Source organism: Prionailurus bengalensis, chromosome F2 (assembly GCF_016509475.1).
Source record: "Prionailurus bengalensis isolate Pbe53 chromosome F2, Fcat_Pben_1.1_paternal_pri, whole genome shotgun sequence".
NCBI lineage: Eukaryota > Metazoa > Chordata > Mammalia > Carnivora > Felidae > Prionailurus > Prionailurus bengalensis.
The window spans coordinates 78,716,098-78,740,174 of NC_057353.1; the positions used below are offsets into that span (position 1 = coordinate 78,716,098).

The following is a 24,077-nucleotide window of genomic DNA, read 5'->3' on the forward strand; positions in this document are numbered from 1 at the left end:
TGTCACATAGACAAGATGATAATCGGTCAAACTTGTGCTGGGCAAGTCTGAAATCTGGAAGAGGGAAGGGGCTGATGCCATTGACCGGGAAGCCAGTGGCACAGGAATGGTATTTAAATGAAGGGGACCGGGTGACCCAGGAAGTGAATGTCCAGAGAGGGACATTGCCAATTTGATTGGTTAAAGCCCGTGATGTTGAATGGGATGGATGCGTTTTAATAAAGGGCAAGGTTACTTTGCCTTAAATCCTAACAACCATGTGCAGTGGTCTTCAACCTGCAATCTATTCCTTGTATTCAGAAACTATGGCTCAGCCGATGGGCCCCAGGCCCCTCCTGGGACGCAAACATCCATTCATCGTCTCTCCTCTTCCTCTCCCTCCCTCCTCTTCCTCTCCCTCCCCGCTGCCTCTAAACACTTGAGTCTAAAGATTTATCTCCATTGGGAGTAGGGAGAGACAGGAAGAAATCCCAGTCTGGCCTTCGCGCCTATGCCTAATCCTCATTGTCCGATCTGTTTTCTCAATACCCTGTGAGGGGAGAGTATTAGGAACCTTCCCAGCTACAAATAAAGCACACTGGTTCCATTTCATCACTGTTCCTTATGGCTCCACTGCTCACTAAGTCATGGGAAGACAGAGATCAGTGGTGGGATTTGTGCTTTATACAAAGCTTAGAAATTGCTAATCAATAGGATTTGGAACACAGTAAGAAACCTCTTTGTCACGTAGCTCAGTAAAGGTCTCCTGCATCATTGCTACCCTGTTCCTGTGAGTACCCTCACCCAGTATATATGAATTCAAACATACGTGTGCTGATCCCCTTCCAGGCAGGCACTGCTCCTCTCTGCTCCAGTCCAAATCTGATCATCCCCCTGCTTAAAACATCCCATACTCAGCCCTCCTGCACCAACTCCTCAAGCAAAAGCTACAACTCCTTGGTATGCACTTTGCCTCCCCCAGGGGCCCTCTGGGGACTCCTCTCCCACCCCTTTAGCATCAGTTCAGAGAGGCGGCAAGTGGGCCATGGCCACGCCCATCAGCTCTACTTGGCTTGATCACAGGGAACAGCACAGCTCAGTTCAGGAGGCAGGTGAGATTTCCCTCCGCAGGGCCAGCTTCCAGCCTCTGCACACCAGTCTCTCTGGCTCCAAGCTCCCATCTACAGACAAACTGCTCTGACAAAAGCTGGCCTTGACCACCGGAGGCCGAATTCAAGACACTCTGGGTCCCCATACCCTTTGATCTTTCTGCAGGATGTGACCCCGGGGACGCTCCCTCCTTCAGGCTCTCACGTTTCTGCGTTTCTTCACTTCTGCCATTTCTCCTCTCTTCTGGTGCTTCTGACACCTCCCCAACAGCTTTAGCTCAGACACTTTCGTGTGTTTCTTCACCTCCAAATGTATTTAAATTGTGATTTTTCTCTTGGGGTCTGTCTTGCCAACAGAATAAAGAACAGTGTCGATAGTCCTGGCTTTGAGGACCGCCAGCCATGAATTCAAACCCTGACTCTGCTGCAGATACAGCCAGGTATCTCCGGGCCTCAGTTTACCCACCTGGAAGATGAGCTGGCCCGTTTGCCTAGCTCACAGGGCTGTCAATAGCGCCGAGTGAGCTGACATACCAAAGGTCCTGGCACGCAGTCTGAGCTCCCAAAGGGTCACCGGTCCCTGAAGGGCTTGAGCCAGGCTCAAGTACGCCCACGAGCCGACAAATCCCAGCCCAGATTCCTGCCTGTCCTCTGGACTCAGCTCCCGTGTTGCCTCCAGACTGGTGGACACACATCGCCTACCCCAGCTGCCTGGTCCTCCTCTGCCTCGGCTTTATCTGCTCCTTCAAGCCAACAGCTGATTTCGACTGCAACTCCTCTCTCCCCCTCAACACTACGTAAAGGCACCAGTTCTTCTGATTCCTCTGCATCAGCATTTCCCAGGTCTTCTCCCTCCGAGCCATCCTCACTGCCCTCCTCGTTTTCCCCACCCTAAGACCCTAAGTATCCTTCCAAAGAGCCATTTCTACCATGCCTGCAATCACTAACTCCCTTACTTAGACTGTCCCGTAGCCCTCCTTTATCTCTTTATCTACAAGCGCCATCCCAGGCACGGGACACAACACATCGGCCCTTCACCATGACCAGGGCTAGCCCCACCCCGCCCACGCTAGGGAAAAGACCCCCCTCACGCAGCTGTCCTGAGCACCTGAGCACCGTGGCACTTCCCAGGAGAGGCCATGCTTTTTCGTTTCCAGGCCATTGCACATGCGGTTCTCAATGCCTGGGACTCCCTCCCAGCCTTTATCTGATGAGAGAGCCCCCTCTCACAGGCAACCTGTCCCGATGCCTCCGGGGTGGGGGGGGGGGGGGGGAGGGCAGTCCTTGTCCCTGCTTTGCTGTCCTGTTTGGGACATCGATTTCTTGACTTGCATCCCTGACTCCCACAGTCGGCTGTGGATGACTTGAGTTCACGACTCTGTCTTTCTCATTGTTTTGCCCAGAAATCCTAGGGTAGCACAGAGCCCAATGTCCCCCAAATGAGTAAATCAACAAGTTTATAAATGTATAAACAGAGGAACAGGAAATAAGGCTGATCTGCTTTACCAGGGGCGCTGTGTATGGGAATTCTATGGGAGGGATGCCACATGTTCCCTCTTGAGGAGGATGACATTCAGGAAAGTTCTAATGGGTAAGAGAAAGGGGGAGCAAATGCTCATCATTGAGGGTTCTATTTAGGGGAAGGACTTGTGTCATGGAGGTGTGGATACATTTGGTTGAGAAAGTGCCTCCCTTGCCTGCCAGTCACTGGCTGGGAGGATTCAATTCCCCGTACATCATCCTCTCGCAATGCAAGGATATCCAGGCATGTGCAGGGCAGCAAGGAAAGGAAGTCTGAGTCTGATTTCCCCTTGAGTGTGGCACTCGGTAGTTTTGTTGTTTGCAGAAGTACAAAGTGTTTACAGAAGGGATGAAAAAGACATCACAGCATCCGAACATCCATCCTGACCCAAGGGAAACAAACATGCCTGGTAGGGTAGAGACAGAATGCCCAACTCTGGGTCCGAGAACCTCTCCCTCTGGCCACTGGCCACACATGCATACCTGGGCAGACACCGAACCCACGTTAGCCCCCGCGTCCTCTGCAATTTAGGGATAACACTCCCTAAATTATGGGGTTACAAAATTATCAATTTTGTAGTGATCCAGAATTTTAAAATTTTCTTCCCCAGTTAAATTCTGGTGGAGTCTAGTGAGTTGAGACAGAATTCAGGAGATGGTTTCATCAAATGAAACTACAGAGAATTGTTCTAAGAAAGCCTAAAATGTTACCCTTTGGGGGAAACACAGAGCGTGTTGATGAACACAAACATTCACCTATTTTTAGGAAGAGCAGGAAAGGGCCAGCCTTCTACTGGTGACTCCCCTCTTCCCAGAAGTTCCCAAACAGTCACTTCAGAGACCTGAACGTCAGCTTGTGGGACCGCTGGAGCCATGGAGGGTCCCAGCTTCGGCTACACGCATTTCCAGACTTCTGCGGTTCATAAAAGCTCCTCTCACCGAGCGGGTGGAGATCCACTGCCCGATGCCACAGAGTCCCTGCGAGAGAGCTCGATCCTCAGAGCTCCACACTGCGCCTCCCACAGGGGTTCAGGAGGAGGTGGGATACAGACTTGGGAGTGAGGACTCTTAGGCTGAACGTCATGTCCTTCCTCACCGTGTCGGATGATAAAAGTGCTTGCTCAAATACAGTATTAATCTCTACCAACATTACCAGTGACTTCGAAGCACAAGAAGCAGCAAAATTTAGTCATTTTCAGGATAAATGGTTCATATTATCAAGAGTGAAACGTCTCCAAATTAAAAAACAAAAAGCAGGGCAAGGGAAAAAATAGAGAACAAACTGGTCTATTACATTTTGTAAAGGAAAACACATGTGTATATAAAATAGCGTTTTGAGCAATATTAGACAAGAAGAAAAATCAAACAGGAGCCCTCAAGGACCTCACTCCCTTACACCTTCTCCTCTGACCCAAGATCCATTCACAGAACCTTCTAGAGAAGAAACATCTGCGGTTTACTAGAGCTCTACGGACATTTTACAGGAGTTCCCAAAGCAATACTTCAGAAATGTGTTGTGCACTTGGAAGTTGCTAAAAGATACTGTGACCTTCCACAATATACATGCGTGTGGAATCAGCACACGTACACCTTAAACTTACTTAACATTATAGGTCAGTTATATCCCATTAAGGCTGGGAACAAAAATAAATGTGGCTTTTTCACTTTGGAGACCTCAAATATGGGGCGAAGAACAGGAAGCAGAGTCTCTCCCACGGAGGCCCATACGAATCAGCATGGAGTCCATTTAGATTTTCCACTGGAAACTTTAAAAACAAAAAACAAAAAAGTAAAACCAAGAAGACTTTACCCCTTCCTGGGGGATTAGGGGTCGTGACTATACAGCATCTGCTCAGGGGCGCCTGGGTGGCTCCGTCGGTTGAGCGTCTGACTCTTGATTTCAGCTCAGGTCGTGATCTCAGGGTTCACGGGTTCAAGCCCTGTGTGGGCTCACACTGGCAGTGCAGAGCCTGCTTGGGATTCTCTCTCTCCCTGTCTCTACCCCTCCCTTTCTCATGCTCGCTCTCTCTCTCTCTCTCTCTCTCTCTCTCAAAATAAATAAACTTAAAAAAAAAAAAAAAAAAAAGCACCTAATTAAAACATAGGAAGGAAGGCCCAGTTCAGACTCTGGCCAGATCAGCGGCCCCTTTCAGGCCATCTCGGCTACCACCGCAGGGCCCAGACCTCTGTCTACCGAGGAGCTTTACAAATACGACCTCGCTGGCTTCCAACAACGATCCTGCAAAACCACGGAAGGAACAGAGACCAGAGGTTAGCAACTTGCCTGTGGGCAGCCGGCTGATAACAGAAGACACAGAATCCGAATCAAGATTTGTGTCTGTGCTCATTCCTTCTATCGCCTTCAGGACCAGACGCCTTTCGCTCCCCTGAGGGGCCTGCCTTGTGTTCTTGTAATCACTTTGAGTTCAAAACTAGAAAGGGCCACACTGCCCAGGGGCTTCTGCCTCTTCTGTGATGCCCCCAGGGGGCACACAGGCCTGTGGGCAGCTCACCAGAGGCATGTTCACCTCTACAGGCCACACTCAGCCCCCTGGAAGGGTCTCTTCTTCACAGGCCTGCTGAGCATGTCCTCAGCCAGGGGTTAAGAGGATAAAAGGCTTAAAGCAGCAGGCTCAGGAAGTCGCAGATTCAAAGGCAAAAGAAGAGAAAAATGAGACAGGGCAATTGTTGACAGGAATGTGGACTTTCTGGAAAAATAATCCAGAATGTCCCACTTACACATCAGGACTTGAGCCACCGTCCCAGGAAAACTTCTAATAATGACTGTTTACAGGGAGATCAAATTCTTATTAAAACAGTAATAAGGAATTTTATTCTTAGAGACTCTGGAGCCTACCCACATTCCCCCTGCTAGATGGAGCCCTTGACTCTGAGTGATAGAAATCCTAAATCACACTGACTTACACACAAAGGGCGTCTGTGGGTTTGCACATGTGGAGAGTCACAGGACTGAACTGGTGTATCATTACATCCATGGCCTCTTACCCACTGACCGTTCATCAGGGCGCTCGCCCTGTCTCTGCAGCAAATGTGCCCTGGTCAAAGCCAAAGCCCTGGAGACGCTCGCCCGGTGGGTTCACATGCACCCCGAACTCCCTGGGCCATAGCTGGGGCGCTCCTCTACCCGGCAAAGCTGAATGTCCAATGGGGCTCACAACCATTTATAATCCCTGCTCCCTTTCAAAAGTGAGGGAATGAATGGGAAGGATCACAACATATTTTAATAAGAGAAGTGAAGGAAAGGATTGTTTCTGACAGAACCAGACAAATCAATTAATTGATCTCTGGCGAGTAAAGATAATTGTATTTCTGAGTCTATTAAGGCACATCAGGGCTGGTTAACTCATTTCACAGGGAGCTGGCTGTCGCTGGCCATTAGGTTCTGGTGGGGATGTCGAGGCATAAACACAAGATGGCATTTTCTTCCAGGAGGCCCTTGACTTATGGCTCAACCGTGTTCACTCTGGTAGAGAAAAGGCGTGTGAGTTCGTTCAAAGTGGTTTTCAATCCTAATAGTTCCATGGGTGTCTGACCTTAGACATCAGATCTGATAATACTGATTGTGGGCCGTTTCGTGCAACTCTTGTGTGGGGACGACAGAATTTATCTGTAATCATCTACAACCTCCGGGGCAGAAAATCTTCTAAGTGATATTGAAGAGGAGGTGTGGAGGAAAGGCCAGGAGATGAATCTGACCGTCGGGGAAAACCTGCACTCTGAAAGAAAGTCAGTTTGATGTAGAGCTTTGTCTGACTTAAGATCTAAAGTGAAATATGAATACGTTTTCAAGGACAAATGCTAGCTCCCTTTTCGGCAAACAGTAGTAGGAATGAAGGTTCACAACCTCATATATAGGTACAAATGAGATATAAGAAATTGATGACTTAGGACATCCACATAATGGGTTTACGCTTAGTTGTCCACTTACGTATTTCCTTACGAGAAAATAGTTGTAAATAAAATAAAACCCTCCCTTCCACTCTCTGGCTTCCAGAATCCACACTGGAAAGCCAACACAGGCTCTCCATGGGTTTGTGAACAAAGGGCTTGTATGTGCAAAGGGAGGCAAGGTCTGGTCTCCTACAGGGAAACTTGACAAGTGCTGATGCCTGGGGTCCCGCCCTAGAGATTATTTAATTAGTCTGCAGGGTAGATTTTTGGGTTCTGCCGATGATTCTAGCACATGGCCTAGTCCGACACTATCATAGAAACGTCCTGCGCTGTTCAACCAGACTCACCTGGAAAACACGTGAAAACATGGTTTTCTGAGCCTCACAACCAGCCATCCTGACTTGGTTATATCTGAGCCAGGACCAAAACTCTGCATCTCTAACAGCAGCAGAATGGTGACTAGCCACACTTTGAGGTGCATCAATTTAAATAGTACATTGGGGGGTGGGGGTAGGCGCCTGGGTGGCTCAATCGGTTGAGCGTCCGACTTTGGTTCAGATCATGATCTCATGGTTTGTGGGATCGAGCCCTACATCAGGCTCTGTGCTGTCGGCACGGAGCCTGCTTCGGATCCTCCATCCAACTATCTCTCCGCCGCTCCCCACCACGTGCATACACTCTCTTTCTCTCTCTCTCTCTCTCAAAAATAAATAAACTTTTAAAAAAATAAATAGCATATTAGGAATTAGGAACTGTTTTCTCATGATTAATATCATTTAATAAAGATCCACGTGACCTCACCTGAGTTGCAGGAAGTTCTGAAAGCAGCAGAAAGTTCGACCCAGGCAAACACAAGCTGTCATTGATCTCCTAGGAGGCACCAGGCCCCATACTGGGCTGGGCACTGGCCATATAAAGTCACGTAGGATTGGGTCTTTACCCTTAAGGAGCCTAAAGCCATTTGACAAGAGAACAAAGCCAGGAAGGACAACCACTGTTATCTCAGCACGTCTGTGACATTAACATCACTATAGTGGCCAGTCGAAGGAGGGACTGGCTGTCTTAAGTTCTGTGATCCCCCTCCCCCCTTTCTTTCTTTCTGTTCACTTCACCATGGCGTTCTGGGTAGGCTCCGCTTCCCGACACCAGAGGGCCATTCTGTGGTCCTGCCCTTCCAGGTCCTCTGCACGGCTGACTGCCACCCACCTTTCAAGCGACAGCTCTGTGTGATCCACTGCCAGGGCCCCTCCTCTGACTCTGCCCACAGGCTGGCGTTCCTCCGCTGTTTCTCTGCACAGCACCCCAAGCCTGTCTTTGTCACAGAACTTATCGCACATTGTGGCCATTTCCTATGTGTGTGTCTGCCTCCCTCGTCAGCCGGTAAACACTCTGTGGGCACAAGTCTCCCATCTCCACGTTTCTAGAGCCTGTTACAACAGTGTATGCTCATTAGCGTCTATAGCAATGACTGTGTGAGTGGATAGCAGAGTAAAACAAGACAGACAGGCTTTAAGAATATGGGAACGAGGTGTTCATAAAAACTGGGCTGAATGCAGTAGGTAAATATCAATGTACAGAAATAGTTTGCACAGGAGGTTATATTTAAGGTGGAGCTTGGTAGGGTAGAATTTTCGAGGTAGGTATTAGAAGGACAAGGGTCAAGACTGACCTGAGCACAGACAATAAGGCACAGAAGTTTAAGGTCAAACCATTCGGGGTGGGAGGGGTGGGAGTGCAAGCAAGCTGGAGGGCTGTACCCAGGAAGGCACGGCAGGCACACCAACCCTTTTGGATGGTGACTCCGTTAATCACATTAAGGACAAGCAGGGGACAAGGATTCATTAGTAGGAGTGACAACGTAGACAGTACCTGGGAGATACCAGGCACCATGCTAGGTGCTCCGCGTGTATTAATTAATGCAACTAATACCATAAGACTTCTGATGACCCCATGAGACTATGTCATAGACACTTCACAGGTGACAAAACGGTGGCTCTCAGCATTCTGAAAGGATATTTTCATGCCCTCAGAGCTTACAAGTGTCAGAGTCTGGCTTCACGTTCAGGTCTGACCCCCAGGCCAGGCTCCCCAGGCCTCCCTGCCTTTTTGTCAGGACGAGTCTTGCTGCCGAGCACGGGTTGACAACTCACCAATGTCTGTTGACCAGTTTCAGGAGAGGCTTTTCCTTTGGGAATTTTCGTCAGTCAATGTAGACTTTGGATAAATGCAAGTTGACTGTTTGCTCAAAGCAAACATCACCCAAAGGCAACATGCATTCTGGGACTAGAAAAACCATCCACAAACGTAAATGTGCTAGAAGCAAATAATCCCCGGTTGGGGCAAAATCTGGAGCAATATGCTCAGTTCTGCATCCACGTGGTTCTGGTCCAGCGTCTCACAATGGGCAGTGATGCTCTGGGATGTCGGATGGAGGTACAAGGGGCATTTCTCATCAACTGGAGAAACAGTTGTAACTTGGGCGGCCACAGTCGAATTCAGTCTAAGGGCACACTCCTTCTTCTGCAACCCCCAACCCTAATTTCTACCTCCTGCAGAGTCCTGAGGCACATCCTCACACCCTCAAAATGGGCCAGCCTCCCCCGATGCTGCCTTCTTTTCCTTGAATGGCCTGTGGAAATCCTCCGTCTTCTTTCATGCAGTGGGCAACTTGCCCACTAGGCTTGGATGGTGGTCATCACTCCCCCATGGAGTGCTTGCTGGTAAGGTAACTACATCTCACTGTGAGCACGGCTCCTGCGGGATTCGGGGCAGGAAAATCCTTAGCGATTGAGCACCACCGACCGTGCCTGTCAAGATCCCCTCTGGCAGATGCAGAATCCTGGCTGGCACCACGCCTAGCCCGTCCGCGACCCCCTGCAGACTGGGCTTAGGGGACTGGGGGCTCTTAATGTCAAGGTCTTATTGCTGATGGGGCCCTAGAGATCTTAGAACCCACTCCATCCCTGTAAGAGGTCTGACTGCTTCACCCAATGACGTCCCAGCCTGTCCACGGCCATCCATGGACGTCCCAACCTGTCCACGGCCATAGCTGCTATGAAGCCCACCCTCAAGCATGTTCAGTCACAAGATAATACCCTTATCCATATCAGTGTCCAACACCACAGAGTGCTAGCATGAGGAGCTGGAGGAAATCTGTGAGATCCCTTGTCCCACTAGACCAGTGGCCACCAAGTGCCAAGGATTTCATAAAGTAGAAACGTCTTCAAGCGTGCAACCCCTCTATATGTACATTTATTTATAATCACATGCACGTTCAGTTGTATACTCCTATGCGATGTGCATTACAAGTATAGAAAAAGGTCTTTGAAAAGATCAGAGAAGGAATGTAATAATCCATGTTTTAAAAATCAATTACTTTTAAGGAACACATAACCTTTTTGCTCTTACTAAAAATATACATAGTGCAGTGATTCAATGTTCGGATTTTAATTTAGCCTGATTAAATATCAGACTTTGGTGGTGAGCGCAGGGTTACGCAAAATGACTCCCCAAAACACACGGATCTAGAGGATCTTAGGCTTGCTGAGAGAGTCATGGTTTCCACGCTCATCTTGCAACCCCCTTAACCAACGGCACGGGGCCCTCTTTGAGTTCTGGATGTGTCCCTAGAAATGTCTTGCCAATGGATATGATCTCATACAAGACCTCGCAATGCCTGAAGGCCCAGAATACAATCAGGACAAGGTGCATTACGAATAATTATGGTGACAAAGCCATATATCAGATCGTTGTTTTAAATGAGTTCAAATCTCTCAGTCTGCTAATTTGGGCATCCGATCAGCCTGTCACTCCATCTCCGCATGTGTGTGACCAGGCTTGTGCAAGAGAGGACCAGTGTGGTTCTGTCATTCCTGCTGTTTGCTATGCTTTAATTACTAATGCCACCTTCAATTCATGACAGCCTTACGGTATCTGTTCTGAAGCCACTTGCTAGTCTGTGACGGTTGGTGCAGTTAAAGGTAGAAAACAATTTACAGGTGCGGGTAACTGCCCAGTCACAAACTGCAGTATTTTGCACTGCGAGGGTGAGGTCGTCAGCTCATGTGTGCTGTGGGACAGCCCTCTTTTATTTGATGCTGGAGCTACTAAGTGGGATTCATCACTGTGTGCCGTGTGGACACAACAAGGTTTCCAGGATCAGTGTGGATTCTAATTATCAGCGAAGCTTGATTTCTCTCTTAGTTTTGATTAAAACCATCGTAAGCAGAAGTGTTAGTATTTTCTGCCCACATCTTGGTGGATATTTTGTGCAGCCCTGGGGAGAAGGCAGCCCACTTTGGAGACCAGGCTCATTTATCAGACCCCGAGCAATTCAGCCCCAGAGCCCCACTCTGCTACGTTACAGGTGTGTAGCATTTCACTGCCCTGATCCCAGTTACCTGTCGGTCAAAATAAAGATAATATCACTCATTCTCTGGTTGGTCATGAGGATTTAGGAGATATTGAATAGAAGTGCCTCACACTATGATAGACACATGACATTATCCGAAATGCTTCCCTTCTCGTAAATGTAGAATCTGAAAGGCAGAGTGGAAGGACACGCCAGAGGAGCTCCAAGAAGCAGTAACCAAGCCGGGACTCGGGAGGTCCGGCCCCAAGCCCAGAGCCTTCTCACTCCACCATACAACTTCTGACCAAGTGAGGAGGGCGATGAGCTTGACCCACGGTGACGGGTTTCCAGAGGAGGCAGAGTTTTGCTCCCTCAAAAATCCAGCTCCAGAACTCCTAGGCGCCCCTGTCCCTGGAACAGAACTGGTCCCAAGATCGTTTCCTTTTCCCCTCACCATCTGATTCAGGTCACCTACCAAAACGGCCCAGCCACCGAATTTTACCTTATGTAAGAAGGGGCCATAACATATAAGAGGCACTTGAAGCATTAATTTCAGCCTCCTTTTGAACCTGGAGACTAACCTTGGGTGGCAAGATTGTCAAAGTGTCACAGATTGGTCCCCTTCCATCAAGAGACTGTCTCTGTTTCTCTACCCTGAACCCAGACTGTTCTTGCACTTGGCTTTGGCCAGCAGAAGGCCACCTGTGCAGGGTAGAAACCACCCCGTGCAAGCCTGAGGACAGCTGGCAGGAGGCTGTGTGTCTTTCCACTCCTGCTCGGAGGACTTACCTGCCAGGTAGACAAGCCCGGCTCGCCTGCTGCCTCCAGCATTTGGATTTTCCACTTGGTGAGACAAATAACGGAAATCCTTTCCTCATTAATCCAGAATGCCCTACAACCTGCTCCAGCTTGGTAGAACCTTCCCGACTGGAGCCCGGCTCCCATTGCCTGCCCTCCCTGAGATGCATGAGCTACATCGAAAGCTGTTGTTTTAAGCCACTAAGGTTTAAGGTGGTTGGTTACAGAGCAAAAACAAACGTTTAGATGGAACCGCTTAAAAACATAAAGTTGAACAAAAATCACAACGGCTGCACTAGTGCTTGGGCAAATCTTGATTTTTAAAGTAACCTTTTCCTTTTTTCCACAAGCCTCCCCTCCTCCCTTCTTTGGTTTCAGGAACGTGGTACCATCCCTGAAAAAGACCAAGGACTAAGGAGGCTGGCAGCACATACTCCATTCCTATCAAAACCGGCTAGATCCTGTATGTCCCTATAAAACACTCCAGCCCCGTCCTCTGGGAAGACTTGCAAGTTTTTGAAGGCCATAGCCTGCTTCAGCCTCCTTTTCCCAGCAAAGCAATAAAGCTATTGTTCCTCTTTAACCCAAACGCTGTCTTCGAGTTATATTTTGGCTCCGAAGCACGGAGGTGGTTTTCCACAACATAGATGCCTCCTGTTTGGCTCTGTTAACCTGAACACATCACAAACTCAGTTACTATGAACTTAGGCCCCCTGGTCTGCAACACAAGGAAAGTAGTAGCAGTCACCGTGAGTATACGGCCCTGGTCCGGGTCTGGATGCTTTACGTAAGCATTTCACCTTATTATTTATTTGCAATGACCCTGAGAGGTAAGTCTATCGTGACGACCTAATGCGATCATGCGTGTGAGACGCCAAAATCAGAGTATGTCCTCAAACACTGCAAGCGACTACGTTCTACTTCTGTACTTACAGAGGACATCATACATTTTCAGTCTGTGAGAAATGGAGGCACAGGTTTTACGATGCGCAACTTTGGGAGATGGCCCCACACATGCTGGTCGTGCAGACACCTTTTATCATCAGAGCTACCCAAGCAAGCCTCATGTCCCATAAATTCACTTCCCCCTCAAACTGACTACTGTATGCAATGGAAATAGCAACTCGGAGGAGAGAAGATAGACGAAAGGGCAGGAGGGAGGGGAGAGATTCGCGTTCTCAAGTGTCTGTCAATATATGGGTGATTTTCAACTGCACTAAACATTTGGATTTTACGCTTGACAGGAAAAATAATGAAAATCCTTTCCTCATGAATCCAAATGCCCTACAACCTGCCCTTATCATCTCCACTCCCTGCCAGGAAAAATACACACAAACACCCCATGGGGTGCCTGAGTGGCTCACTCGATTAAGCGTCTGACTTCAGCTCAGGTCATGATCTCATGGTTTGTGGGTTCAAGCCCCACGTCAGGCTCTGTGCTGACAGCTCAGAGACTGGACCTGCTTTGGATTCCGTGTCTCCCTCTCTTTGCCCCTCTGCTAATCATGCTCTGTCTCTCTCTCTCTCTCTCATCTCTCAAAAATGAATAAATGTTAAAAAAATTAAACACACACACACACACACACACACGATCCTGAACAACACTGAGGGTCCAGGGCACCCACCCACCTCCACGCAGTCAACAATCATGAAGGACTTTTGACTCTCCAAAAACTTAACTACTAACAGTCTACTGCTGACCAGAAGCCTTACTGATAACTGATAACATAGTCAACTACGCATATTTTGTATGTTATATTACATACTATATTCTTACACGAAAGTAAGCTAGAGAAAAGAATATGTTATTAAGAAAATGATAGAGAAGTGACACTCACAATACTATTTTGTATTTAAAAATCCATGTACTATGGACCTGCACAGTTTAAACACGTGTGGTTCAGGGGTCAACTGTATATGTACACACACACACACACACACACACACACAAATAGAAACAGTGACGCATACTTACCCTCTCTGAAAGAGATCCACATTATAAAATTTATGTAGCTCTACAGAAAACTCAACCGTTCCTTGTACTTCAGACATGATCTTTTTGGTTCATTACCTGAAAAACAAGAGAGAAATTAACAGCTTGAGATCACGTCAGCCAAACACAGAGAGCCTGGGCTTCCACAAGGGGGACCCAAGTATCTGACCAATGAGGACCACAGTGTGCCCACTGGATGTCATCACTCAGAGTTTCCTTTAAAGGAAAAGACACACAGAGAGGAAGACACACTTAATGTCACTCGGCTCACACCGGAAGGACGGGACTTGAACCCAGTTACCCTAATCCTAAGGCGGGTTAGTCTACCGCCCTTGCTTATCTGTCGGTGCCATGGAGGCAACAGCGTCCCAGTGATGAGCATGTGCCTCACAGCCAACGGGGCTACAATCCCTGCTCTTCTGCTTTCTACCTGTGTCCCTTAACGTCTCCTTATCTGTAACGTGAGCCCTGATAACGGCACAAAACTCATAGCTAATGGACAGATTAAATGAGTCTACCACACGGAGCACTTTGCACATGTCCTGACATGCGTAATGATTAATAACAGTAACTGAAAACGACGTTATCGTTGTTAGCATAAATACCACCTCTACAGTGCTGAGGTGCCCGGGGTGGCAAGGACAGATGTGTTTTCTACCAAGCACAGTAGGCAGAGGGAGCGGGTGCCGTTGCCAAGCAGATGCTGAGCCCAACTTGACAGAATGCTAATTTTCCAAGCTAGGAGACCACAGGGCCAACCACAAGAGGGTTGGGTGGGAAATTAAAATAGTCCAAGTCTTGGTTTGCCATAGGAAAACTCAAGGTCAACTCAAGGTAGGCTGAGTTTTCTGAGGATATGAAACCATCTAGATACCAGTGATTTGGAGGAAGGGAAAAGAAGTGACTTTTATGGAGCACCCACTATATTCTTGCTGCTGCATAGAGTATTTTATGTAAGTTGCCTGATTTTGTCCAAGAAGAAATTTGTGACCAAGCTTCTTGCCGCATAACGCAGATAAGGAAGGGGATCCGAGAGGCTCTAATCTGGAGCCGTCTTCTTCATCTAGCTTTTGCTCAAGCGGTGTGTACCTTAGAAGGTGCCCTCACTTTCTCCAAGCCTCAGTTTGCCACCATGCATAATGGGGTGATACGAGCTACCTGGAGGAGTCTGCAGAGGACGGGAGGTAATCACTTGCAAAGAGCAGGTTCTTGGGGAAGCAGCAGGTGGTCACTAGGTGGGAGCTGACGTGATCTTGGGGAGGGGACAGTGAGTGAGAGAAGGAGAGAAGGAGAGAAGCTAAGAGGGTCTCTCTTAGCTGACACCTAGGTCTCCTTTCAAAGCCCCTCTTCCTTCGGCTCCCCAGATGCCTCAATGACCAGACCACCATTGCTGTGGTTCGGAGCCCGACCTCGCTGTAGCCAGTGGGGTCACGCCAGGCCAGCTCCCAAGAATAAGAGCCTAAGACACTAACATGCTCTTAACTTTGTATCTCAGCTCTGGCAAAGGTGCCACGCAGGGAACCGTTTCTGAAGATGTGGAATTCAACTTACCCAATTGAAATGCGGCAGATCTGAGAACACAACCTCTATAAATCCTGCAAGATGGAATTTCAAGCTGACGAGCCCAGCTTGAAAGGCCTGGCTCACAAAGTGTGCTGAAAACCCATCTCCCTAAAGGGAGAGCCCTCGGGGTGCGCACCTGACCTAGCCGAGGTCAGCGTCCCACCACTCAATTTTAAGGTCAAGGCATTTCCAGGAAGAGTCGGAGAGAGGGCCAGCAAAGGAGGCCACTCTGCACTTGGGTTTCATTATCACACGAAACATAGGGACAGTTCCATCATCCCCGCTTCCTCGTCCTACGCTGCTCTCAATCCTTTAAACACTGCAGAGCCAGCAAAGACATCCGACTCCTGCTTGGGGTTACCAGGGTCAGTAATTCCTGACCCTCCCTGATCCCTGACTCTGGGAGGATGCTACACACTACGGAGCAGAGGGAGAGCAACAGCGACTAACATTCAAGCCGCAGGCCAAACCCCACGCTTCTATCGTGCGTTCCGCCAGAGGTCTCTGCGGCGGGCAGCGTTGGCCCCGGCGCACCCAGGGGGTGGCACGGCCGTGCACAAGAATAGCACTGAGCCAGGAGCCTGAACGTGGTAGTTTTCCACCTCAGGCCTTTGCTGGCGGAACAGCTGGGGCAGTGTTTTCCTGGGGAATTAATATTTATACCAAAAAAAAAATTTAATGCATGGAGGATACCACATAAAATGTTGCTTTCCCCTGGGAAGATGCACCCTCCCGTCCTACTAGTCAGGACTAATAAGCTAGAACTTGTTAGTAAATGCAAACACAGCTTATTGGTGGAAAGCTGCATGCTCCTTTTTAAGACCATGTGATTCATTATAACCAAATACCCAGTTAGTCAATGAGGAAGGTGGGCTCACATTTAAAAGACCAGTTTTAGGGGCATCTGGGTGGTTCAGGCAGTTAAGCTTCTGACTCTCGGTTTCAGCTCAGGTCATGATCTCACGGTTCATGAGTTCAAGCCCCACGTCTGGCTTCGAGCGGACAGTGAGGAGCCTGCTTAGCATTCTCTCTGCTTCTCTCTCTGCCCCTCTCTCGCTCATTCTCTTGGTGTGTCTCTCAAAAAATAAAAATAAAAAAAAACTTGGAAAAAATATTTAAACAAATAAAATATAAGTCAGATTTCATTTTAAAAATTTCACATTGGGCAAGACGATGCCAGCTCTATGGGAGAATAAGTCACAACAACAACAGTGTTCGTAAATATACGAATGGCTCAGAGAGCAGTCACTGCAATACCTTCATTGCCCACACAGTAGAACTGACTTCTCAAAGTAGAAAGTGTATGGATTCTTAGTGGGTGTAGCTACTGCTGTGTAACAAATGAGCCAGACCTTACAGGTGCACACAGCAGCCACGTGGCACACACTCAAAATGCCCCACATTCACATGACACCCATACACCCAGAACACACTCGGACACAAGCATGCACACACACACACATCGATTTGTTTTTAATTTTTTTTAATATTTTTACTTATTTTTTCAGAGAGACACAGAGCACTAGCAGGGGAGGGGCAGAGAAGAGAGGGAGACACAGAATGGGAAGCAGGCTCCAGGCTCCGAGCTGTCAGCACAGAGCCCGACGCAGGGCTGGAACTCACAGACCACGAGATCATGACCTGAGCCGAAGTCGGATGCTCAACCGACTGAGCCACCCAGGCACCCCTCACACACACACCTACCATACACACATAATACATACACACCAACACACCCGACCCACAATACACACCAGATGGCACATCCACAGACATCTCCGCACTAACTCCGTACCACAACCACCGCCACATCCGTGCAAGCGACAACCATTCGACCCCATTTCGTGTGGCCCTGAGATGCTCAACTCCCAACATGTATTCCCTGAAGGCCTCCTGCACATGCAGGTGCTACGCCTACTAAGTGGACAAGCTGACTTGTCCTCACAATGCCCAAGACCGGGACAGGGCAGGGGCACCTGGGGGGCTCAGTCAGTTAAGCGTCCGACTTCGGCTCAGGTCATGATATCACAGTTCGTGAGTTTGAGCCCCGCGTCGGGCTCTGTGCTGACAGCTCGGAGCCTGGAGCCTGCTTCGGATTCTGTGTCTTCCTCTCTGTCTGCCCCTCCAATGCTCATGCTTTCTCTCTCTCTCTCTCTCTCTCTCTCTCAAGAATAAATAAACATTAAAAAATAAAAAGACTGGGACAGGGCAATCAAGTGATAGTCACAGGGAGGGTGATTGAGGACTATGAGAAAGAGTCCTGGGTGCTCGGGGAAGGTGGCCCTGGGAAGGCAGACTTCTAAGTGATGAGACCGTGCCTGGTCCGAGGTCATGGAGGTCAAAGTGAGGAGAAGGGATACGTGCACCCTGATGTTTGCAGCAGCATGGTCTGCAACAGCCCAGTTATGGAAACAGCCCCAGGGTCTACTGACTGACGAGTGGATAAAGAAGATGTGCTGTGTATAAGTATAAATATAAACATAAAAATATAAATACAAATATGCAGAGAGAGAACAGAATATTAGTCGTAAAAAAGAACGAAACCTTGTCATTTGCAACAACACGGATGCAGCTACCGAGCACAACACTAAGTGAAACAGGTCAGAGAAAGACAAATACCATATGGTCCCACTCGTATGTGGAATTTAGGAGACAAAACCAACAGGCAAAGAGAGGAGAAAAAAGAGAGAAACCAAGAACGAGACTCTTCGCTGTAGAGGACAGCCTGATGGTCTCCAGAGGGGAGGTGGGTGGGAGGCTGGCACCTGTGTGGGGGCAGCTGGCACCTGGCGAGCGTGATTGGGGCACGGGCACCTGAGAGAAAGGTGAGGGTAGGCCAAGGACCCCTGCTGCTTCTGGCAGAGACGATGTGACGCACGCTTCAGAGTGGCCTTCCTTGTGGGTGGGGGAGAGAGCGGGGTTGGTCTGTGGCGTGCAGCCGGCTGGGTCCCGCTCACCTGGGCCTCACCATCCTCCTCTGTAAAATGGGAGCCATAATAATACTTTCTTCATGGGGTTGTTAAATTAAAAATGTTAACACATATAAGGCATTCAGGACCCGGCACAGAATGAACCCTGATAAATGCTGGCTATTGTTAACGACTTAAAAAAATTTTTTTAATGTTTACTTATTTTTAAGAGAGAGGGAGACAGAGCACAAGAGGGAAAGGGGAAGAGAGAGAGGGAGACACAGAATCTGAAGCAGGCTCCAGGCTCCGAGCTGTCAGCACAGAGCCCGACGCGGGGCTCGAACCCACAAACTGTGAGACCGTGACCTGAGCCAAAGTCGGATGCTTAACCACCTGAGCCACCAGGGCGCCCCTATTGTCAACTTTATTACAGAAGGCACAGCCAGGGGAGCGAGTGGAAACAGAATGTGGTGAACTTACTGTTGCCTCAGGTTTGCATTCATTCAGAACGATCTTTATTGAGCATCACCCACAGTCCTGCCCTTTCTGGGAGACTTGGAACCCCACATCTGCCCAGCTAGGGATGGGCCCATCTCGCGAAGCACACCTTCACACCTTGGGAAGCAATGAACCTCCCATCACAGAGAGTGTCCAGGCAAAAGAGGGGGCCCTACTGCTCAGGGATCCCCAGCCCCTGTGTTGTTTTTAAGCGACAGCTGAATTCCCTCTCAGCCACAATGTTCTAGGACCCAGTAATCCCCAGGCAGACCATGTTTAGCTCAGATTAACAAGAACAAGCTATGAGATTCAGAGAACAGAGCTGCTGTGTCAGGGAGCCCCATCTTGGAACAATCTCCACCTGCTGCCGAGTTACCCACAATGCATGTTACACTGCCTCTCACAGCCTGGATTTCTGTACTTCAAGGAAAAGCCAAACAAGAGAGTGATATGCAATGGTAACTAACGAAACGGATTTTTGTGAAGTATTAAACTGTTTTCATTGCCAGTAGGGTCTTATTAAAGTAACGAGGAAACACGATTTTGGAAAATCAAGCACGTTACTCATTCTTCCTTGAGGGTAGAGAAACTCAGGGCCCTTGGAAATAGGAGTCCTGTCTATTTACGGCTTTCTGAAGACTCCACGGCTCACCCGGTGGCCGGTTCACAGTAGAGGTTCACAAGTACATGTGGAACTAACGAATAGAGGGACAGCATCAGAAAACAGAGCTGCAGCCAGAGTGTGACCACGGAAGGGGGGCAGAATTCAACAAGGAAGAGCAAAGCCACCCAGGACAGGACCTGTACCATGAACAAGTGTGAGCACAGGCATCGATTACGGGGGGAGAGAACGTGTTGCTTGTGGTTAGAGAAACCTAACGAGGCCGGCCAGGTGAGCCCTTCCAGAAACGTTCGGCACTGAGGATGGCACCAGGTGCGGAGAACGAGGCATGACCCGTGCAGCGTGAAGCGGCAGGGAGGAACACGTTGGGGACGAGGGCAGGACGTTATCCTAAATCTCCCCAACCACAGCACGGCTGGGACCACACCGTGGGTGGTCCAGCTTTCCTCAACATCCGGGGCAAGGAGCGTCGCTGACACAACACGCAACACGTAGGAAGCACACAGAAGCAGATTCTTGGGTCCTACACCCAGACTTCCTAACGAGGCTCAGAATGGGATGTGGGAACACTCGTGCTGAAGTGTGGACCCCAACACACCCGCCTCTCACACCAGGTCTGATGGGAAAACGACCCACGCGGCCAATTCCGGAACCAGAGACCAGAGGACTACACCTGCTGTCCATCCGTGTGACCTAAGGAGGGCAAGAAAGCACCTCTGGGAGCAAATACTGGATGCTTCTCTTTCAAGAATCAAGCCCCACTTCTTACAGGGCTTCAGAAAGTGGTCTGGATACGTAAACTGCCACGTAGAAAGCAGGAATTCTGCGTGGCATCTGGAGCAAGGTCTTCATGGCAGCGTGTGTGCATGTATGTGAGAGAGAGAGAGAGAGAGAGAGAGATAATAAATCTTTACCCCCCAGGGGCACCTGAGTGGCTCAGTCAGTTAAGTGTCCGACTCTTGACTTCGGCTCAGGTCACGATCTTGCAGTTTGTGAGTTTGAACCCGGCACTGACAGTGCAGAGCCTGCTTCTGATTCGGATTCTCTCTCTACCCCTCTCTCTATCCCTTCCCTGCTTGCACACACTCTCTCTAAAAATAAATAAACTTTAAGTGTGTGTATATATATATTTTTTTTAATAAATATATGTATTATATATGTATGTATATATATTAACAAATAATAATTATATATATATATATATATATATATATATTTAATAAAGCTTTACCCCCCAGGGGTAACACAGAGGGTTGAAAACAGATGTGACTCCCAGCCCTCCAGGGACACCTAAAGCTGACTTCACCAAGAATAACTGTTAATAACTGTATGAATGCTGCGTTTCGAATTTGCTTTTCCTTTCATTATCAGGTTTCACTGAGATTTTTCTTTCTGTGTTTGCTTTCCTTCAGTTGTAAACCACTACCACCCAGAACGGTCTATTCAAAGACATGCAAAATTCATGGTGTGGGTGGGAGAGACTCCTGGTTCTCTCTTCCAAAACCGTGGCCTGCGGGCCTCTGCCCTGGTCACGGGGCCAGGAGATAGAGGGCTCTCCACTCCTTATGCTGGAGGTGTGAGGAGTGACCCCAAGGCTGTAGAAGGGTGCCCACCACCCACCCAGTTGTCTGGTGCTGACCAATGTTGGATTTTAGTCCTCTCTTCCCCTTACCCCCTGCCGGGTATGAATGTGTCCCCCCAAATCCGTATGTTGAAACCTAATCCCCAAAGTGAACTTATTAGAAGGTGGGCCTCTGGGAGGCGAGTAGGTCATGGAGGGTGGAGCCACCAGGAATGACATCAGTGCCCTTATATTAGTGACCCCAGACGGCTGCCTTCCCCTTCTGCCACATGAGGGCACAAGGGCTCTGTGACGAGATCAGGGCCCTCATCAGGCCATGCTCCCCGCCTGGCCTCTGGCTTCCAGCCTCCTGAACCATGGGAAACGTATTTCTTTCTTTTTTTAATTTTGTTAAAGTTTATTTATTTATTTTGAGAGAGAGAGAGAGAGCAAGCAAGAGAGCAAGCCGGGGGAAGAGCAGATAGAGAGGGAGAGAGAGAGAGAATCCCAAGCCCCGATGTGGGGCTTGACCCCATGAACCCATGAGATCGCGACCTGAGCCAAAACCAAGAGTCAGGCACTTAACCAACTGAGCCACCCAGGGGCCCCAAGAAACACACTTCTGTGATTCATAAGCTACCCAGGCTGGTATTTTGTTCTAGCCCACTGGAATGGTCTAAGACACCCCCAGAGACACCTGTTGTCAACTCTGACCATTGTTAGCTTCTCAAATCCGTCCCCTTCCCTCCATCTCCAAAGCCATCACCCTGCTGTCCTGGTCACCGCCCTCTTGCCGGGACTATTCCCCCCTCCCCCTCCGGTGTCATAGCTGAGCCTGAGTCCTTGCATGAGACCCTGTGAGGACGCCGTCTCTCCAGGGACGCAGGGAGCATGCCAGTGCATCAGGTGCCGAGGACCAGAGAGCGTCACGTGTCTACTAAGGAACCTTGACCATTTCCTGGCGGTTGGCAATCAGTCACCAGCCAGCAGTTATCATCTTATTTCTGCCTTCAACGCCGCTGGCAGAAACTCAAAAGGCCACTCACAGAATCCAGCCCCAAGGCACGAGGCCACCCTCCTCTATTTTAGAAGTTCCAGGGGCCCTGGAGGCCCGGCCTCCACATCAACTAACGTTGAGTAACTGTGCTTCTCTTTGCGATGTTTCTAAAATGTTTCATCAGTGGTTCGCATTTTTCCTCACACGTTTAGACCATTCTCAGTTGCCTCTGAGGAAATTTGTTAAAAATATTAAGACTACCGTGCCTCCCCCGACCGTTATCCACAGTTTTGCTTTCTGTGGTTTCCATCACCTGCGGTCAACCGCGGGGTGGAAACATGATCCCCGCAGTAGCCCCCACTCTCTGTCACAGTGCCCGTGTCAGCCTCCTTGCTACATCTCGCGACGTAGGCCTTTGATCATCTCCCATCGTCACAAGAAGGTGAGTGCCATAGGATGTTTTGAAAGAACACATTCCCTAACTTTCATTACGGTATTGTTATAATTGTTTCGTTTTGTTATTAGTTACTGTTGTGAATCTCACACTCTGCCTGATTTATAAATTAAATTTTATCAGTGGTACGGACGCACAGGGAAAAACACAGTGTACACAGGGTTTGTGCTACCGATGGACTCAGGCATCCACTGGGTGTCTCGGGACAGATCCGTTGCCGAGAAGGGTATATACAACTGTGATCTGGAGAGACACCAGGATTTCAGGGCCTCATTAGATACTGTTTAGAGGCAAATCCTTTTACAAACACATCTTCCTTTAGGACGTATTTTTTTTTTCCTTTTAAAACGTCAGTCTTCCACATGTGTGGCCTTTGAAAAGATTAAATGAAAAAAAAAAAGCGTGTTGATCTTCACATGCGTTAGCACACACTTTATGAAAAGGGCATGAAAAGCTGCTGCTGCTGCAAAGATTATGAATCTTTTTATATCTTTTATAATTGTAAATTACAGCGTGGTCCAGGAAGGGGGCCTCTCATGCTACAAAGAACGGTGAGGGCAGAGAAGGGACGGCCAGGGCACGACCCAGAAAGCGGGCGAGCATCCCATCAGACGTGCGGCCGGCCCTGGGGTCCGAGACAAGGAGCGTGCCCTGGAAATCTTTCTGAGTCACCTGTAGCCACCCATCCCCCACCAGATGCCCATCCCCCACCAGATGCCCATCCCCAGGCAATTTAATCCAGGCAGACGTTCTGCTGAGGTAAGAACTCCAGTTTTTGGCCTGGCATTATCCCTGCTACGTGTTCCAGAAAAACGATCCCATTAAGCATGAAAATCGGCATTTCTTCGGCAAACAGGGAGGGTCATCCAGGAGGCAGGCTTCTGTCCTGCTGTGAGAGTATCTCACTGGCATGAGCTCCCCACCCCGGGGCCTCACCTCTGCATGGGAACTTAGACAAGTCACGTGAAATCTCTGAGCCTGAGTGTTCACATCCGGAAGATGGGCCCACAGGGTCTTTTCAGAGCTGTTGCTTAGGAACAAAGGAGGACCATCTCAGAGAGATGTGCATTCTTTCAACACACTGGGATCAAGTACACAGAACTACTCAAGGCACCAGGGACACAGAGACAACTGAGCCATGGCCCTTAGGCCCTCAGAAGACACAGCTCAGAAAGGAGAAAGCCAGGTCACAACGGGTTCACGAGGATAAGTGCCATGACGTAAAGATGCACAGAGAAGTCTGTGACCCACACGGGCAGCCTGTCTGGACCTGGCCAGGTCAAAGGACTCAGAGCTCAACCCTCAGCAGCTTACAGCCTCAGGCAAGACCTTAATCTCGCTGTGCCTCAATTTCCCCAAATGGAAATTGCTTTGGAGCCTGGCCTATGATGTTTAGTAAGTACAAGCCATTATGATAAGGAAGAAACCCTTTAAAAATGCCGTGGACATGGCAGGAGAGAAAGGATGAGCCCCTTGCACTGATGAGTGCAAGGCTGTGAGCTGCTCCAGGGTCTCCCAGCCTCCAGGAGGCAGAGGGAAGGCCAGACGCCCCACCTCTGACTCACGCATCACAGCAAATGCAGCCCCAGCCAGCTGGCCGCCTGATGTTTAAAAGCGTTTTCTTCCCTTCAGTGTGGAAACCAAAATGGACCGTACGTGTTTATTTTTTTCATGTGTCAAGACAGTGCAAATAGAAACACCCCACGCAATGCTGAGTTCCTGTTATCCTCAAGGTTCTGTGCCCCTCTTTAGCAGCATCTGAGAACGCAGGCGTGATGGCATACAAGGTTTCACAACCTCGTAAAAGGCT

The 24,077-nt window shown here is 49.0% G+C and overlaps 1 protein-coding gene across 3 annotated transcripts in view; it reads right to left on the minus strand.

Annotated features, from left to right (window-relative positions):
- FAM135B (family with sequence similarity 135 member B) overlaps window positions 1-24,077 on the minus strand; it is a 283,395-nt gene that overhangs the window by 168,365 nt on the left and 90,953 nt on the right. For all 3 annotated transcript variants that reach the window (XM_043601841.1, XM_043601840.1, XM_043601839.1), the window contains exon 2: window positions 13,646-13,741. In XM_043601841.1, the coding sequence (XP_043457776.1) occupies window positions 13,646-13,722 (77 nt within the window). In that variant the 5' untranslated portion in view covers window positions 13,723-13,741. The remainder of the gene's footprint in view (window positions 1-13,645; window positions 13,742-24,077) is intronic.